Source organism: Eptatretus burgeri, chromosome 2, assembly GCF_056783735.1.
Source record: "Eptatretus burgeri isolate ZD-2024b chromosome 2, Ebu_testis_v1, whole genome shotgun sequence".
NCBI lineage: Eukaryota > Metazoa > Chordata > Myxini > Myxiniformes > Myxinidae > Eptatretus > Eptatretus burgeri.
This window is the reverse complement of record NC_140962.1, coordinates 31,777,641-31,796,987: the sequence shown is the minus strand read 5'-3', so window position 1 is coordinate 31,796,987 and position 19,347 is coordinate 31,777,641. Positions and strand designations below refer to the sequence as shown.

The 19,347-nt window shown below is 41.6% G+C and overlaps 1 protein-coding gene and 1 long non-coding RNA gene across 8 annotated transcripts in view; one reads left to right on the top strand and one right to left on the bottom strand.

Moving 5' to 3' along the window:
- Window positions 1-5,220: 5,220 nt before the first annotated feature.
- Window positions 5,221-19,347, bottom strand: part of LOC147031744 (sterol 26-hydroxylase, mitochondrial-like) — a 48,776-nt gene continuing 34,649 nt past the window's right edge. For 3 of the 6 annotated variants that reach the window (XM_085866769.1, XM_085866790.1, XM_085866803.1), the window contains 5 exons: window positions 17,488-17,651; window positions 12,792-12,958; window positions 12,196-12,274; window positions 7,836-8,036; window positions 5,221-5,747 (listed from right to left, as the gene is read on the bottom strand). In XM_085866769.1, the coding sequence (XP_085722895.1) occupies window positions 5,625-5,747; window positions 7,836-8,036; window positions 12,196-12,274; window positions 12,792-12,958; window positions 17,488-17,651 (734 nt within the window). In that variant the 3' untranslated portion in view covers window positions 5,221-5,624. The remainder of the gene's footprint in view (window positions 5,748-7,835; window positions 8,037-12,195; window positions 12,275-12,791; window positions 12,959-17,487; window positions 17,652-19,347) is intronic. The other 3 variants (XM_085866782.1, XM_085866775.1, XM_085866797.1) reach the window with 3 other exon arrangements.
- Window positions 5,517-19,347, top strand: part of LOC147031743 (uncharacterized) — a 48,901-nt gene continuing 35,070 nt past the window's right edge. The window contains exons 1-3 of one of the 2 annotated variants that reach the window (XR_015054094.1): window positions 5,517-5,585; window positions 7,845-8,025; window positions 14,143-16,940. This is a non-coding gene — a long non-coding RNA (uncharacterized LOC147031743). Of the gene's footprint in view, window positions 5,586-7,844; window positions 8,026-14,142; window positions 16,941-19,347 lie in introns of those variants that run through there. The other variant, XR_015054093.1, reaches the window with a different exon arrangement.

Genomic DNA, 19,347 nt, shown 5'->3' with positions numbered 1-19,347 from the left:
TGCTGTACAAAGTCCTTCCTTGGCACATCTGAATTCCTATCGACCTACAAGGCCTTCATCCGCAGCTTGATGTGATCCGCAGCTTGATGTGATCCGCAGCTTGATGTGATACTGCTCTCCCCTCTGGGGTGGCTCCCTTGTCTCACACCTTGCTCAAGTTGAAGCCACAGAAACCAAGGCCTTCAAGATCAATGGAATCTCCCCTTTTGAAGCTGAGTCCATGGACCTATCACGTTTCCATTGGAGACAGGTCGGTGGACCCTTTGTCTTCTACCACCTCCTTTCTGGCCTTTCCCCCTCTGCTCTTACTGCCTCCTTTCTGGCCTTGCACCCTCTGCTCTTTCCATGCTTTTTCCCCCTCCCCCAGGTTTCTACAGGGTGCATGCAGTCCACTATCCACCCCCTTTTAGTGAAACTCCCAAAATCCAGAATCACTGCTCACCTCCACTCATTGGTTTTATATATACAGTATATATATATATATATATATATATATATATATATATATATATATATATATATATATATATATATATATATATATATATATATATATATACAGTGTATATATATATATATACAGTGTATATATATATATATACAGTGTATATATATATATATGTATATATATATATATATATATATACAGTGTATATATATGTATATATATATATATATGTATATATATATATATATATATATATATATATATATATATACAGTGTATATATATATATATATATATATATATATATATATATATATATATATATATATATATATATATACAGTGTATATATATATATATATATATATATATATATATATATATATATATATATATATATACAGTGTATATATATATATATATATACAGTATATATATATATATATATACATATATATACAGTATATATATATATATTTATATATATACATATATATATACAGTATATATATATATATATATATATATATATATGTATATATATAATATGTGTGCATAGATTAGGTAATATTGCATCGTGTATGTTATACAGAACAGTATTTATATTTTCAGTAATTTGATCTCACACCAGTTAATGATAATTTTGATAAATGCATAACACTGAATTCATTTTGATAGAATATTCATTTATTGATGAATCTCTTCCGGAGATGTTAAATGGCTTCAATGAAACGTGAAACAAATCAGGATCAATTGATGTTGTATAATCGATTAGAAATGCTCAATTTCAGAAATTTGGTTGATTTAGAAATGATCAATTGAAGTTATGCTGTGCAATGGAAATGATAGACTTAAGTAAGTTTTTTTTTTTTTTATAAATGATCGATTGAAGTTATATTGTGTATTAGAAATGATTGATTGATGTTATTTTATAGATTAAAAATGATTCATTGATGTTATTTTATAGATTAAAAATGATTGATTGATGTTATTTTATAGATTAAAAATGATTGACTGATGTTATATTGTGAATGAGGAATGATTGATTGAAGTTATTTTGTGGGTTAGAAATGATTGATTGATGTTATTTTGTTTATCAAAAATAATTGAGTGATGTTATTTTATTGATTAAAAATGATGATTGATGTTATTTTGTGTATTAGAAGTGATTGAGTGATGTTATTTTATCAATTAAAAATGATTGATTGATGTTATTTTATCAATTAGAAATGATTGAGTGATGTCATTTTTATGGATTAGAAATGATTGATTGAAGTTATTTTGTGGATTAGAAATAATTGATTGATGTTGTTTTAAAGATAAAAAAAATGATTGAAGTTATTTTGTGGATTAGAAATAATTGATTGGTGTTGTTTTAAAGATAAAAAAAGGATTGAAGTTATTTTGTGGATTAGAAATGATCAATTGATATTATTTTATGAATTAGAAATGATCAATTTAAGTTATTTTGTTTTTAGGAAATGATCGACTTAAGTTATTTTATAAATGTCTTAGAAATGATTGATTGAAGTTATTTTGTAGATTAGAAATGATTGATTGGTGTTATTTTGTCAATTAGAAGTGATTGTTTGATGTTATTTTGTATATTAGAAATGATTGCTTTAAGTTATTTTTTAAATTAGAAATGGTTGATTGAAGTTATTTTGTAGATGAGAAATGATTGATGGATGTCATTTTGTGGATTGGAAATTATCAATTGATGTTATTTTTTTGGAATGGAAATGATCAATTGATGTTATTTTGATAGTATACTTTATATTTGCATTATTAATGCAAAAATTGATTCTGAAAGTTCCAGCCAGATCTGAGATAGAGCTCAGAAATTGACACAGCTTGGAAATTGAGTGTAGGAAGAAGAAAGGAAGAATATTTTTTCATTAGTGGTAGTTTATTACTCTTCGGAGTCCAAGAAACTTTGTGATACCATAAAAATTTGGGGCACTAATTGTAGAAACAAACCCTATGATAGTAATATTGTTAATAATTTGGAAGCTTACTGCACACAACAGCCAGAGTCCTTATAGCTCAGTTATATCGGTAAGTGTGTGTTTCTAGTTAGGGTCCCGTCCCTAGTCTAATGAGAATTAAATGTACGTGCGCTGTGGAGTTCTTTTGATAGATAGGATTTTTACATTTTACATCACCTACAACAACAACACTCTGCTCTCGGCATTCTCCGTGTGCTTGCTGGCATGCGGGCGTATCTGGAATTCCAGGCCTCAGGTGGTGTGCGTTTTGGTGTGGATTTTGCACCGTATATGGTCACAAACTGTTTCGCTTCAGCTGCATGCCAAATAAGGGTATGCGTCGTTTTCCGCCCAATGGGCGACGAGCAGACCAGAGTCGGGGCGGTCCAAGGCAAGAAGGTGGAGCCGCAACATGCCGTCCACCCAATGGGAGCAGGCCACGGGAGCAGACGGCCCCAAAGGAAAAGCGACAAAGAAGAAGCAATGAATGATTGCGTCCCGTCGGCTTCAAGCGCTTCAGTCTGGTCTGCGCTGACGGCATTGCACGCTTCAGTCCAGTCTGCTCGAGTGTGCCTCCAGTTTGCTCGAGTGCGCATCCAGTCTGCTCAAGTGCGCATCCAGTCTGCTCGAGAGCGCGTCGAGTCTGCTCGAGTGCGCGTCTCTGTCCGGGCCTGTGGCTGACTGCATCGCGCGGATCCGAGGCATCTCGTCTGGCGCATTGCTGCGGGCGGTCGACCATCTCAACTCGGGAGATCATCTCGTGTCACCTGCCTGCGAGCCAGAGGAGCATGCCAACGCCCAACGCTACCCTCCGTACCTGGTGCTTGGAACAGCCTCGTGTTGTGGGTTCGAGTCCCGTTACCCCAAGATTGTCGATAACCACACGAGATGGACAAGTCCAAGCTAGCTTCTCTTCCCTCAGCCCGTCTTCCCTCCGAGCTGACGAGGTCCATCTCTTTCTGGGCATTTGTGTGTGCGTGTGTCTGTCCTTGGGCCCCGTCTCTAAGTAACAACTCTGTAAGTGCTTTCTTTGCTCATTGTACATTGCATTTCTCATAGTTGTGATAACTCTGCTCTTTGTGTGCTTCCCCTCCCCAATTATTGTAAAATAAATACCCCTATTGTTGAATGTACCAGCTCGTTTCTGTGTTTCTTTCATTGGCTTAGCATGGTGCATGTTGGGAAATTGGGAAATGGTAAATTGTGTATTTGGACCGACGGGTCTTGGTAACCATCCGCTCGGGTTACGCACGGTTCGAGCACAGTAACGGCTCGTCCCACTCGAGCTCCGTCGAGGGTGTGAATTCCCCAGTAGCTTTGCCATGTGGGTTTTTAGGTATCTTGAAGTTTGGCAATTAACCCTATCCCACGCGGTCAAATTATTGGCAATTCACGGTCCTGTAAGGGACCTGTGCCTTTCGGAGTTCTCCAAGATGCATGATCTAGATTCCAGGTGTTTGGTGGAGCCGACTCTACTGCTCCACCTAACGGTCGTGCTCGCCGCCGACACCCGGTCCCACAACAATATGTCTTTCCCTCTCCTATAGATATCGAGGGAGGCTTAATAAATTGGCTTGATAGAATTTGAAAACAAAATATTGGCCTACAGACATTGATGGTAGAATTATGATAGATTTTCTTCAGTAAGTTGTGATGTAAGCAGGCAGATTTATTAAAGTTTGAAGTGCCAAAGTTATGCCAGCAAAACTCTACTGTTGTCACTGACTGTAAAAATAATACAAACTGGTAAGATAACCATGTTACACATGGGTGGGAGCACGGAATGTCAATAAAAAATACTTTGAGAAATTTTATGAAAACTTGCACCCACTTTTGTACACTTGCATGGACCCCAAATGCTGCACAGAAAATTTGGTGAGGCTGGCCCCAAAACTGTGGGAGTTATACTATGTAAAATGAATGTACCTTGAATAATGATGAAGTTGAAAACAATGGTGATGGTCTTGACTGGGGAGGGGGGCTGAGGGGGTTAGCTCTTATGTGGCATGATGAAGAAAATGGATTATTACAGGAAAATAGCAAAAAAGTCTCAAGTGAATCAGTGTGAGGGAAAGGTCTATATACATGGATACAGACAATGCAGAAATGGTGAATGCCGAACACCCTAATGTGTCTACATGCGGACAATTTAATTCACTGCAAAACTTCTTGATAGACTATATTCCCTGTCTTTTTTCAATCTTTGGGAGAAAGATCGGCGTCGTACAGGTGGAAACACAAAATCTCAATTGTATTGAGATATTAACAAACCAGCGAATGTTTCCATATATGGTAAATGATGAAACTGCTAATGCCAAACCTGTGAATGAGCTTACATGGAGAGAGAGAGAGAGAGAGAGAGAGAGAGAGAGAGAGAGAGAGAGAGAGAGAGAGAGAGACAGACAGACAGACAGACAGACAGACAGACAGACAGACAGACAGACAGACAGACAGACAGACAGAGACAGACAGAGACAGACAGAGACAGATTTTGTATGGGTGGAAACTCAAAAATCATAATTGTATTGAGAAATTTATTAAACCTCGCAACCACTTTATATTAGGACACCTGTTGGGACCACAAAAGGTTCTCCAGAAAGTTTGTCAGGGCTAATCAAAAAACTGAGTGAGTAGTTCAGGAATGGACAGACAGACAGACAGTCATGCTTTATTGCTATATATATAGAATATAGATCTCTGTCTTTATGCAAGCAAGACTCTCGTACGTCTACAAGTAGACGTTGCACGTGCATGGGGCATTCAAAGAGTTATTTGAGCAAGATAGAATAGTCCAATAAATGATAACTTTTATTTTTCAATGCATAAGTACACACACACACACATATTTTTTAAACTAATGAAAACATTTATACGTTGAAGTCAATGTTGGCATTTTTTGGCCTGTTGAATTTTTTTACTGGAGCATCTCGAATACCCTTCATAACCTGGCGACAACGATAATGGAATGACACACAGATCTTGATGTTTTATACCTCCGACCAATGATAAATGACAGGATGTGTCAAAGTAACCCTTCCACTACCCCCTGATGTCTTTGCTACAATTTGCAGATGCAAATGGAAAAAGTTGCTTCTTGCAGAACCAGGACGAGTTGGTGAAGCAACATGCCTGTAAAAATCGTTTTTATTGTAAGTTATTTTAAATGCCCACATGTCCACTGATAATTATTAGCATGGCCTGCGATCCACAAAGCGCATATTGATTGGTCGATCAGGAAGCAGGATGAGATGCATTTTTCCATTCGGTGGCTTTTCATTGTTGTCTGGCTCCACAATGAATTGCTTGATGAGCTAAAATAGAAAATTGCAGATGTTAGCATAAAGTTGAGCAAAGAAGATTAATTTCGATTAGTTGTATCGATATGTATATATGTATGTATATATGATATATATATATATATATATATATATATATATATATATATATATATATATATATATATATATATATATATATATATATATATATATATCAATGACACTCATTCATTTATTCATTCATTGGAATTCGCTAGATATCCGTTATTGTCGGGTTGTGTGTGTGTGTGTGTGTGTGTGTGTGTGTGTGTGTGTGTGTGTGTGTGTGTGTGTGTGTGTGTGTGTGTGTGTGTCTGCAACGCGAGGCTCCACAGCACAAACCAGCAAACCGATTTCGATGAAACTTGGCGAACAGGTGCCATATGGGCTGGGAGTGTGCGCGTTTGAGTTTTGTTGCTAAGCAACCACCCGTTGCTATGCAGCGGCCGAAAACCCGCGTTTTAAGAACCCAAACGGTAACTGACATAGCGCGGCTTCACAGCGCGTGATAAATGCCCGCGGGCAACGCGATACTTCGAGAGATTTGGAATTTCATTGAAATTATGCTCTGAAGGCATTTATTTTTTCCATAAACGTAATCACACCTCAACTATGTTCACAGCGTGGTTTTGAAGCTTTTTTTTTTTTAGCAGCGTCTCGCGTAAACGCGTCTGTTATGCTAAGTTGCCCCAGTAGTGGGGCAACTTAGCAAAATATAGCATAACAATTGTGCATTTTGTGAGGAAAGCACCAAATTTGGCACACTAATAGCCTAACATATTATGAACAGATTTGGATATTGGGCCATCTCAAATTCAGCCGCTGATGGCTGTGGCAGTCATTTTCCACTGCTATCAAAAATTTTGAGACTATTGACAATTCATGTAATAATTTCTATAATTGTTTAGAAAATTGAACTTTTCAATGTTAGAAAAATGTATATTTTCCTTTTGGTGTGCTATTTGAACAATTCTAGATGAGAATTATTGCAAAGCCTGTCAAAAATGATGGGTTGGAATTATTTTATTTGAAATATTCAAGGAAACTGGAAGATATGGTTTCGCAAGAAGAAAAAAACATTATTTTAAAACACTACATGTACAAATGTGACCCTATTTTCTTTATTTTATGGGACGTTTCATTTTGACGGTGCAGCCTCGTGAGCGTGCCAAAATCTGAAGCCTCGGCCTAGCGTCAGGTGTGCTTTTATCTTCTTTATTTATGAGACATGCTCCGGATGTAAATGAACACTTGTTTTAATCTGCGGGTGTTGCATATCATGTGCAGTGAATTTCACCTCCCTGCACCTTGTATTTGTTGTTATTTTTTAAACGCTTCTGTCCACTCCCCTTGAGGCCTGGTTTGCAAGTCACCATCTACATTTCCAATGTAAGAGATGGAGATGCAATTACTCTTTTATGGAAAGTGTTTTTTGACTGTTTTATCCTGAAAAAATAGACCATAATGAACATGCAATCGTGTTAAAAGATTGGCTTTAAAACCCGCCTCAAATAGTTCGTATGAAGGGGGACAGACAAACACACAAATACACACTGTGTTTTATATGAGTAGATTTTCCATTCAGTGCTGTTGGGAATTAAAGATTTTTGTTCAAAGTTATTGCATTTCATCACCTTTATGTGGTCATATTTGCACTGCCATAGTTCAGGTAGTTTCTATCAAAAAAACAAAAGGTAACACGTATTTTTGAAATCCTCAGATTGTGACTTTTCAGAATATGTATGTTGCCACAAATCAACACAAAGTACAGTATTTATTCCTACGCATCCAACCTGACTATGAGGTAATAATATGTAGCGCAAAAATTAAGCTTTTTTAATTTCCTAATTTATTTTATATACTTTAAGGTAACTCTGATATTAAATTAACTTTCACAGAAATTTGAATTATTATCCACCTACATTGCACACTTCTACCTCCCCACAAATGTTTAATGGGGAATAGCAGCACAAAAGTGAAAATAACCCAAACTTTTGCACAGTACTGTATGTATTATATAAATATGAGAATTTGGTGCAACAGCTTCCGATATTTGTTTGTCTGTCTTTGTAAATGTCTCACCCGAGCCAGAGTAAGGTGCAACTCCAGTTCAGCCAGGCGGCGGCCGATGCAGCCGCGCACACCATAACCAAATGGTAGTGAAGCGTAAGGGTGGTGAAGACGAGGACTCGTCCGCAGCCAGCGTTCTGGTTTGAAGGATTTGGGTTCTGGAAACTGCTCCGGATCTCTTGAGGCCACAAACGTACAAAGTGTAAGTAGATTCTGCTCGCATCATTTGGCACAAGAAAAACATCCGTTTTTACAAATACTGTACACATATCAGCAATTTATGTGCGAGAAACTTTGCATCATAAATCATTTTGCTTTCTTCAATTAAAGACTGACAAAACATATTTCTCCAGGAAAACAAAAGGGCAACCAATAAAAATCGTTCACACATTTTTGTTTTGCTCAGACATAGCAATTTCTCCATCAATTTGAAATGTTGCTTTACGAATATTACGTCCACGTTACTTTAACATACTAGACAAGTGTTTGTTTTTGTGTGTGGATACAGATCATTCTTCATCCAAGAAATTAAACCAAAATAAACATCAACATTCGTGTGCAGCAAGTGGCTGCTGGTTTCCATAATTAATTGCTGGGAGTGCAGCTGGGGTGCTGATATTGTGCCCCATATGGGTTCGGACAATAATTTGGAATTTGTTCAGGGTGCCTGAGATTGCTTGCCTCCTCTTCACAAAAGACACTAGGATCTTCAAAGTCCACCAACTAATGCTATCAGATGGTACATAACAGCTCAAGACCCATCCGAAGGATGGTACACACATTGAAACAGCATCCTGCTTGCACAGCACCAATCGGAAAATTTATAGCTGGGCCGAGGATAAAAATCTGGCGAAGGCAGCTCAAAGGTAAGTGCACTATCTCTGTGCCATCCACTCAGGTCCAAGATTTTCATCAAAACGAATGAGAGTTTCTCAAATTTTGAATTACTTATTACCATCTGATATTATTTAAAACCATCCTGGGTGTTTCTTCTCGATCATTTGACGTCCCCTCACCCCCTACCCTTCCTGGGTGTTTCTTCTTGATCATTTGACGTCCCCTCACCCCCTACCCTTCCTTTAACAAACTTTCATCAAAGTTTCTGCAACATTTTAATTTGACCTTTCCACTATCCTTTTGGCATCAAATGCTCAGTATATAATATTAGGATAATGTTTCGACTACCTAATACCTGTGACATGTTACTGGACTTTGGTATGATTGTCGAGCATGTAAGTATCCTTCCTTCTCCACCTGCAAAGCCAATTCAACTGAAGGAAAATGAGTCGCTCCATAAAGTATGAACCACTCTGTCCCCATTTTTTGACGATCCAGAGCCCATCATCAGACTTACTCTCACCACATCTCTCAGACCTTTGTTCAAACCTGTTGGAAAATGTTTGTGTTTATCCATGCAATATGATGGTGTAACTTCACCAAGGAAGAGCTGAATCATGATCTGACAGATGGACACAGCTTGTACCAAGAACTATTCACTGACCAGGTCTGGTTTGTAATCTTCCCCTTGTTATCCAGCTCAACTCCCTCTCTAGAACAAGTGAGCTTGACCACAAAGGTAGAAATGTGAAGCCTATTTTGATGCATCTTCAGAAACTGGCTCACAAAGCATCAACACTTTGATCCTCAAGACCTATGCATCTGTCCTGTTTGCTCCTATTTATTTGTTCTTTTCAGGTTTTTATTAAATGTCTATCTGCTTTTATTATACTAAAAGTTCCACTATTCACAAGACTGACATCAAGACAGAACTTCATAACTACACAGTGTCAGACATCTTCTCATCATACGTTAAGTCAGAGAGTTCATTCTTGATGCAAATCTCAGGATCATGTAGTATAGTGGACCAGCCAACGTGTAATTTTACACTTTGGATGGTATTTTTGTAAATACAAGGCTACCGTGCTTGGTCAGTAATTCCTATGATGAGGAAGAATATGTGGGTGGATGAGACCCTCACCTTTGAATTTAAAGATCATTTCAAGGTCAAAATGTCAAATAAGGTCAAACTCTGTATTTTGGGGATTTTTCATTAATTTAAACTGTATTCGATAGATCTATCCATTAAACTATCTTTATCATCATCTATATGTACACAGCCTATATAATTATCAGGTAAACTTTGTATCTTACACATACATGGATGGCATAATGAAATACAAAAGTGTGCTTTTCTCAAAATGAGTGGGTGGATTTCAAAGGTTTCACAAAGTTTTTAGCAAGAGTAAGATATTGTACAGGTACCCTGGCAAAATTCACATTTTGTGCCATAATATGCAGGGGCACATCAGCAGCACTGCTGAAATTTTTGTCCTGAACCCAATTTAGGCAAAACAGGCCCAACATTGATTTTGCCGCAGCCGTGGTGGTTAACACCGACCAGGCCAGATCACAGAGCAGTTTATCTAAGAGACGAACACGTGATCCTCGGAGATTATGACACGCGCGGGAGGGGAATGTGTGGCAAATGCACGTACAGGGCTGAAGCACAGCACAAGGAGTTTACACTCCAACCCATAACACATAAACAACACAAGCAACCTAAATAAATATGGGGGTTTAATGAAAATAAATCAAATATATACGATGGTAATGATTCAAAGTCAGGTCAGGTCACGTATGGGAGCATGCGCCAGAGCAGCGCGTCGCTGCGTCCACTTTCCACCGGTATTCCAGGGGCCTCCGTCTGGCCATCCCCCAGGCAGATGCCTGGCCTATCCCCATCTCCGTGAGATACCGATCAACCTGCTGCAACCACGACACACATGGTCGGCCCATTGGCCTCCTCCACTCAGGAGACTCCTTCGCTGAGAGAATCTGGTGAGCAGGATCAACGTCAGGAAAACGAGCCACATGTCCATACAGCCGCAGCTGACGCTCACGGACTATTCAGGTAACAAATCTCATTTGAGTCTCTCTCAGCAACCGCTCGTTGGACACAAAGTCCGACCAGCGATAGCCAAGGATTCTCTAAAGAGATCTGGTACCAAAGGAATTAAGTCTCCATCTGAGATCCTTGGTCAGAGTCCAAGTCTCGCATCCATAGAGCAAGACTGGAAGCACCAAGGACCTGAAGACTCAGACTTTCGTCCTCCCGCACAGGTACCGGCAGCGCCACACCCCATTATCTAGTGAATCCATGACTCCCCAGGCCCAACCCAGACATCTATTGACCTCTGACTCACAGCCAGCAGAGACATGAATATCACTGCCAAGGTAAGTGAATCTCTCCACGACCTCAACATGTACGACTCCACGATTCAAAGTGTAATAATAAAACCAAGGTAAATTAAAGCCTAAAGTTGAGGTGCCTCTCCACACGGATTTTAATACAGATGAGGGGAAAAGAAAAGAAAAGAAAATCAATCCTCTCTTTATTCTGGCACTTAGCTCTGTCCAGAGATGGTCTTTTATGAACTTTGGGGTCGAACCGTGTCGTCCTGCAAGGGAAGAAGCGCCTAAAATGCCACCTAGCCACTCTCTGGGCAGGAAAACGTACGCGAGGTAATTTGTGAAGCGATATTCAACGCCAGGGCTCAGAAACTGCTGTGCGGCTTCTTCTCATGAACAAATATGCCGAGCTATTCCTCTCTTAAACGAGGTCTGCTCACAATAATCACCGACCTTCCTCCTTGAACACACAATGTCATAACGCCGAGTTTGCAGAGGCGCAAACACCTCTTCCTCTCTTTCTCATAAGTGTACAATTCCGCGGCTCAGCCAAACAGGAATGGCTAGCATCTTTGCCCAACACGCTACAAATTCACCAGCATGAACATGAGAATCAGGCAGCCATTTCCTCATGCCAAGAGGAGAGCAAAATTGAAATCCTCTGTCTCAGCCACATTCCTCACCAACTCTCTGCTATTCGACAACTGTTCTCCCCATCCGCCCGCTACCAACCTCACTCTCCTACCAGGTCTCTGATGTCATGCCCATTAATCATACACTCCAGGGGTGTGGTTTCACCAGCTGTCACCCTTGGAGGCAGGGCTTTCTGCCTGCTTGGACGTACTGCTCTGTTATTGTTGTTGTTTTAAGAACATTATTCTTTTATTGCTGCTTGTGAATGTAAAAACGTAGGTAAAGGTCACAGGGGGAAAATACATACTGGGGAATATTGTCCTTAATCCCTATCTAATTAACACAGCACCACACCCGTGTCTCGACAAGCAACACTTAAGCTCACAGTTTCCCTGCTTAATTTACATCGAGATGTCTCCTACACGTCCATGGACCAAGCAACTCTACACAATTCTAACTTTGCTATGAAATTCCTCCATCTACCCCTACAACCATAACAATATATGTGTGCACTTTAGAATGACATAAACAACTCTTGTAAAGAACTTACTCCTTTAGGAATCAAATAGCCACCAACCACTATGTCTTCAAGAGCAAATCTGGAGTTCACTGGCACAACAGGATATAACCTGGAAGAACAGCATTCACAACTTTATTTCTTTTTTATATTTTCAGTTGTCTCCTCTCATTTATCATCAATTATTCCTTTACATTACCTCCATCACACCAAGGGGCTGTCAGGATAGCTGAGACATAAGCGCACTCGCCTTTAAACTGTCTAACCTGGGTTTGAATCTCAACCCAGTTACAAACTGTCACCACGGTGTTTCGCATGCAGGGTAAGGCATCAATATGTACACCATCCATCATAAGGTCATTAAACCCAGAAGTGCTACCTGCCAGCACTGGTCAGTGGTGTATTTTAAAGATCTCACAGTTTCTTTCTCAAAGCGGTGAGTTATTGCTGGCATCTTGGATAAATTCCAAATTCCTGCCACCTTCATTTGAACATCAGGTCTGGCCAGCCAGGTCGTCAAAGATAATTTTCTTTGAGAATAATTGGGGCGATTAAAGAAGGAGTAGTAGTAATGATGGATTGCCTTAGTCAAACTTTTTTTTTTACATCCCTTCCTTTTATATGGTTACCGGAGTGTTTCCTTGACAACAGCTCTTAGAAGGGGCATGGAGGTCATGTTCTGTATGCCAGGTATCCCTATTCCTGGTGAAGCACTCTCAACTTCATTTGCCACTGCGGTCTGTACCGATGGATGTTCAGACAGCAGCTGAAGTGACCACGTCAGAGTGTTGGCCATCTTTTTAGCAATATGAAAGGGAGGAGTGAAACAAAAAGTTATCAAATACGAATAAGACATAATTTTTCAGCAAGAAAAAACAACACATCCACCTTTATGGTCTAGTTGAAAGAATTCTTGCTGAAAATTCCTTTCTCTACTGGCTACCACATTGATCAGTTACCAAGAACAATATAAATATAATACTGTATATCACACCTGCAATTTGCAGAAAGAATCAATAATCTATTCCGAATCAATTGCTCTGCACATACAAATGATATTGCTATGGAAACACAAGCAGGTGGGAAATGCAACACTTGCTTGTATTCCACCATCATACTAATTACCCCCCCCCCCCCCACACACAAAGCGGAAAGTGGGGTTAAGCAATTGCTTCATGTCCATCCGTCTGTGTGATCACATTACGATCATCAGTTTATGATCGAGGAGCAACTTATTTAAATCAAATGTTATATTTTGAACACGAATCTGAACATGAATAGGAAGACAAGTTTACCATTTTACCATACTTTGGCTTTGAATCCATCCTAATTGCGCATGTGCAGAAAGGAGTGAGATAATTTTATCACTCTGTCTGCCTGCCTGACAGTCAAACAAAATTGAAAATCATTTCAAACAGAAAAATTACTGTTTTTAAGGACGTTATAAAGGACACAAACAGCAGGCACGAAGAACTACGTAATATGACGTGTTAAATAACGTGGTGTAAATGAAGCTCCGTCAATGGTGGTCAAGTTCCGATTTAAAAGCCTCCATCTCTTAAACTGCGACAACGTCAGGTGATATTGAGTTTCAGTTTAGGAGATGGAGGCTTTATACATCACTACAGAATGCAGTGGTAATCAGCATCGTACTTACCCAGCTATATTGGCAGAGTCTTCATCTCAGTGTATAAGTGTGAGGTATAAGACTGCTTCAGTAGTGCTAAACTTCGAGATTTTTTTAAACGATATTTAAAATCATTATATTCTTAAAATTGAAGTATATATTTGAACACTGGGGTGTTCAATCCACTGGGGATTAGAACACTAATCCTTGGCTATCGCTGGTCGGATTTTGTGTCCAACGAGCGATTGCTGAGAGAGACTCGGATGAGATTTGTTACCTGCATAGTCTGTGAGCGTCAGTTGCGGCTGTATGGACATGTGGCTCGTTTTCCTGACGCTGATCCTGCTCACCAGATTCTCTCAGCGAGGGAGTCTCATGAGTGGAGGAGGCCAGTGGGCCGACCACGTGCCTCATGGTTGCAGCAGGTTGACCATCATCTCAAGGAGATGGGGATGGGCCTGGCATCTGCCTGGGGGATGGCCAGACGGAGGCCCCTGGAGTACCGGCGGAAAGTGGACGCAGCGACGCGCTGTTCTGGCACATGCTCCCATACCTGACCTGACTGGGGTGTAATGCTCTCTGAACTCTCTAGTTTTGTTTGTTTTTCCTTTTTTTTAGGAGATGTGGATTACCATACATTGGCAGATTAATTATCATACACATGCCCCGTTAAGCTGTCTTTTCACGCATCTTTTTCTCCCATCTGTGTTTCGTCCTCTGTGGATGCACAAACTAAAAGAGAAACAATTACTGATTCACACCTCTCACATTTCCTCGTCTTGCACTACATTCTATCACATTTTGCACCTCCCACTCATACGCTGTAAACAACCCCAGTTTTCTTCCCTCGACCCCTTTCCTAAGCGATTGGGTTGTGTAGGTCCGTTGACCGTGCCCGAAAAACGAGATCACCTACACCTCAATGGCTTCTCCTCTTTCTGAACTCTCCAGCTTCCTTGAGTATGTGTGTGTTGGCACCTATTATGTATGGCATAATATAATATTGTAGAAGTTATTATGGGGTTAACTCTGCTCTGTGTCCTATTTCTTTTTGTACATATTTGCATTTCTTTTTGCCGCACCCATAAATTCCTGGCTTTCCCCGGCTGTACATATTTTAAATAAATCTATTACTGTGCCACTTAATATTCCTTGCCCTTGGTTGTAATAAATTGCTTGTTATAAATGTACCCAGCCTGTTTCGTCTTTTCCTTCATTGGTCCAGCATGGTCCGCACATTAGTTTAGCTGGGAATTTGTGCCCCACCGAATTTGCTCTTGTTATCTAGCACCCACTCACTGTATCGCTCGGCAGTAATCCGACTGTGCACTGAGGGCATGTGACCCTAACTGACTTGGCCATTCACAAGTAAGGTATTGCGCGAAGTGGTGTAACCTTGCCCAGATTGGCCGTGCCAATCAGCGTTCATTGGTTGCTTAGCAACCTACTGGTACATGGAGTTATCTTTGCCCATCGGCCTCAGCACCAGTCGTTTGAGAGGGACATGAGTGTTTCCCCTCGTGGTGAGCCTCGAATCCCGAGTCTGCAGCAATATCATACTGTTTGCAGATTGGGCTTGATTAGTGGTATCCCCTATATGACAATAGTTGATGGACTCACGCAGGCAGGTAGGGACGCACACAAGCAGGGATGCATGCAGGAATGCACTTGTGCAGGAATGGATGCAGGCAGGGACGGATGCAGGCAGGGACGGACGGATGGATGCAGGCATGCCGAGACGGAGCTCCTTTTACATTATAGATAATAAATCAAAGCCATTCAAGTCTGAGCACAATCAATAAGGGAAAAAGTGCATGGCTGACCCTCCTAGCAGCTATGCAGATGCCACGGAACATGGCCGACCCTCCGAGCAGCTATGCAGATGCCGTGTGTGGGTGATTCAAGCTGAAATTTTAAGAGAAGGACTCGGTGCGCTCCAAGGATGGAGCGACACGCGAAGGTCAAAGAGCGGTGGGGTGAATTTCGCTTCCGAGGCCAGACCTCGCCCAAGAGCCATAAAAGCCTGAGTATTTCAGACATCGGGGCTATTACGCATGTGGGGAACAACACACAACAAGGTGCGCCATGAGAACAAGCCTCTACGAAGGATGATCCTTTATGAAGGAGGATCCTCTTTGAGGTTGAACCTCTGTGCGAACGAGCAGACTGGTGCTGCGAGGCAGAGGGTGGATGGACAGTGGAGGTTCCCTGGACACGGCGGCCAAACACACTGATTCATGCTATCTTTCTCTCCTATCACTACTTCTAATTTATTCATTTGGAATGCATAACGAGCTCTCAACGATTGCTCCTTCACCCATCAGGATGGTGATTACCGATTCGTACTTCACAGTTTCCTGTCATGCACACATTGCATGCACCTGCACCTCTCCCGACACATTGCACCGCATTGTCCTCTTCCTCTTCTTCCTCCCTTCTCCTCCTCCCCCTTCACATTGGGAACCATATGGGCCAGGCAGCTCATGTGTGGCTGGGAAACGGGTCAACAGCATGCCCCGGTTTCTTCTTCTTCCTCTCCCTATCCTCTTTCTTGTCTACTTTCCCCAATGGATGAGGGGCCTATGTTGTGTTTTCGTGATAAGGCCAAATGCATAAGCCATAAGGGGTTATTTTACATGCTCGGAGCTTCGACTTTTTCTGTGATGACACTGTAGTCTCTTGTAAATACATGCCTAAGACTGTTATTTCTAAACCTGCTTGGTGTCTCTTTTCTCCTTTGGTTAGACATAGTATTTCATTGGTAGACGGGAGGTTGTACCCCACTGGTTCTCTATGGTCAGACTTGCCGACATCCCACTTATGGTTCTGCTCAGCCGTACCTAATTGATGGATAAGGGTGGGGGTTGAGAGCACAGTTGCCTCTCTGGGGCAATTAAATCACTGGGAAGGTAACGTGAGATTTCGTCACTTCAGACGGCGTCTGTGGTTGCTTTAACAACCTGTCGTGCCATGAAGTTATCTGCGATTCGTCGGCTTTAGGGTCAAAGGTCAGGAAGCGGATCCGAGAGGCCTTTCGTGACCTGGTCGACAAACCCATAACAATATGATACATATCTTCTTGTGTTGAAATTGTGATTTGAGAAAGCTTGGCATTGACCTAAGTGGACTTGTACTTTTGCACCCCCACTGTACCTGGGGGAGATATAGTAGTGGGGCAACTGAGCTAAATATAGCATAACAATTGTGCATTTTGTGAGGAAAGCACCAAATTTGGCACACTAGTAGCCTATCATATTATGAACAGATTTCGATATTGGGCCATCTCAAATTCAGCCGCTGATGGCTGTGGCAGCCATTTTCCACTGCCATCAAAAATTTTGAGATGGCCGAATATCCAAATCTATTCATAATATGATAGGCTACTGGTGTGCCAAATTTGGTGCTTTCCTCACAAAATGCACAATAGTTATGCTAAGTTGCCCCACTATAGTGGTAAATTGAATTCGCTCTTTATGAGGCTGGCTGGATGTAGATCTTGATAGGGGGTGGGGGAGAGGGAAGGGTGGGGAGGAGGCATGTTATCTGCTCGAATGCGATTCCCTTTGATTCAGCACATTGCCTTGGCATGGCGAGTTGCATTAGTGACCCCATCAATGTGACAATATGTCATATCAAAACCATTTCATGGTTTTACAATGCTTTCATGAATGCACTTTGTACTGTGAAAAGGGCCTCACTGTGTCAATGCCACCCAGAAGTATTTCAGTGATGCTACTGTAAATCTCATGTCGACTCATTTTCCCATTGGTGAGCAGGCGGGTGACAAATCCATTTGGTACTGGCTCACCAGATGCCACAATTCGCTCCACCTCTTTGATCTTTTTTTCAATGTGCTTCTGGGCTGCAGAAAATGGCAGGGGATCAGTCCAAGCAAAAGACAGCAAAACTTAAAAGGTACCATCCATTTGTTAAGAAAGCAAACGGAATTTTAAAATTTATTTCAAACTGCTGTTCTGCAAGGTGTGCTGCATCTTAAAGTGCTACCCTGTCTGCATTTATGTCTTGGATAGTCCAACTGCCCCTTTGTCAGTGCATTGCTTTCTACCCTCTGTCACCTTGTTATTGCATAAGCTGAAATTTTGTCTCCAAAAATAAGCCAGAAATGGCAACTATGATAAAATATTCAACACTAATGAGTATAGTGATACTAAGTGCAAATGCAAATTGCTCATTACCCAATTATTACCTCTGGCACAGAAGGTGAACAGAGGTTATGTTTCCACCCCTGTCTATTTGTCTATATGTCAGCAGGATATTCAAAAAGTTGTGGATGGTTTGGGACAAAATCTGGTGGACAGGTTGAGTGTGTGGCAAGAACGAATTGATTAGATTTTGGTTAAAATCAGAATCCAGATCCAGATACGACAATTTTTGAAGTCATTCTTCACCATTGAGAGATAGGGGCAAAAACGATATACACCCAGACCCCGACATTCGCGGTTCCAACGTTTGCGGGTTCCGCATATTCACGGTTGATAATTTGCGTGAATCCGACATTGGTCCTACATTTGGGGTCCTACATTGGTGGAAAATTGCTACGCGTATTTGCCGCGATTTATTTATTTATTTTTCTTTCTTTCTTTCTACGAGCCATGATCATAACAGTTCTAAAACATATCTTCCACGAGCCACGCACAAAGCAGGTGGATGTACGTACAGTGCAAGACTATACGTACACAAAAAACACCTTCCACGAGCTGTGAGAATGACCTGCTTCCTGTACGTGTATTGTAGCTTTACGGTGTGGTGTATTGGCATACGCGGTCAAGGCACAATGTGGGGAGCGTTGTGGGGGCGTGGGGGAGTGGTTTTGGTAGTCACGTGTCCGCAAGGCATATAGGTGTTCGCGCCGCTAGAGGCATGCGGTAGTCTACAGTGGTGCACATCCGGATACACAATAAACAGAGTTACGGCAACCCTCACAACTCTACGTGCCTCACTGCTCACCGGACACCACACTGGCGACGAGTCTGTTTCAGATCGACGTGTGCAGAGTGCCTGGTTTTCCTCGGTATTGACTTGGGGTCTTTGGCCGGAGCAATTGGATTGTCGGGTGCACGGAGCGCCGGGAAAATCAGCGCAGCTAGTGCGGTTCGAGTGCGAGTACCTCGCGAGGATCCCAGGGAAGCGCATCGCGAGTTTCGCGCGCCCGCAGCCGCACGCACAGTCTTCGGTGCAAGTCGAGTCCTGCAGCCAGACGTCTCGCCGGCGCCTGCGAGTTCACATCGAGTGAACGACGGCCGCGCTCGGAGATCGTTTTATTTCTCATTTGCAAGCCTCGGGAATGGTTTCTGCAATGCCACGGCTAAAGGACGAGGACATTAAGTTCAACTCAGAAGCGGCGTCGGCTGTCACACAGACTCTGAGAGATGTCTAGAGCCTCGATGGCCCGTGCGCGGCAGGTGATCCGGATGTCAGCGCGGTGTACCAAGCGCCCACAGCCGCACGCACAGTCTTCGGTGCGGGTCGTGACCGAACGTTGCAACACAGTCAGTCGGACAGCGGTCTGAACACTCAGGGACGTCTACGGTGTGTGT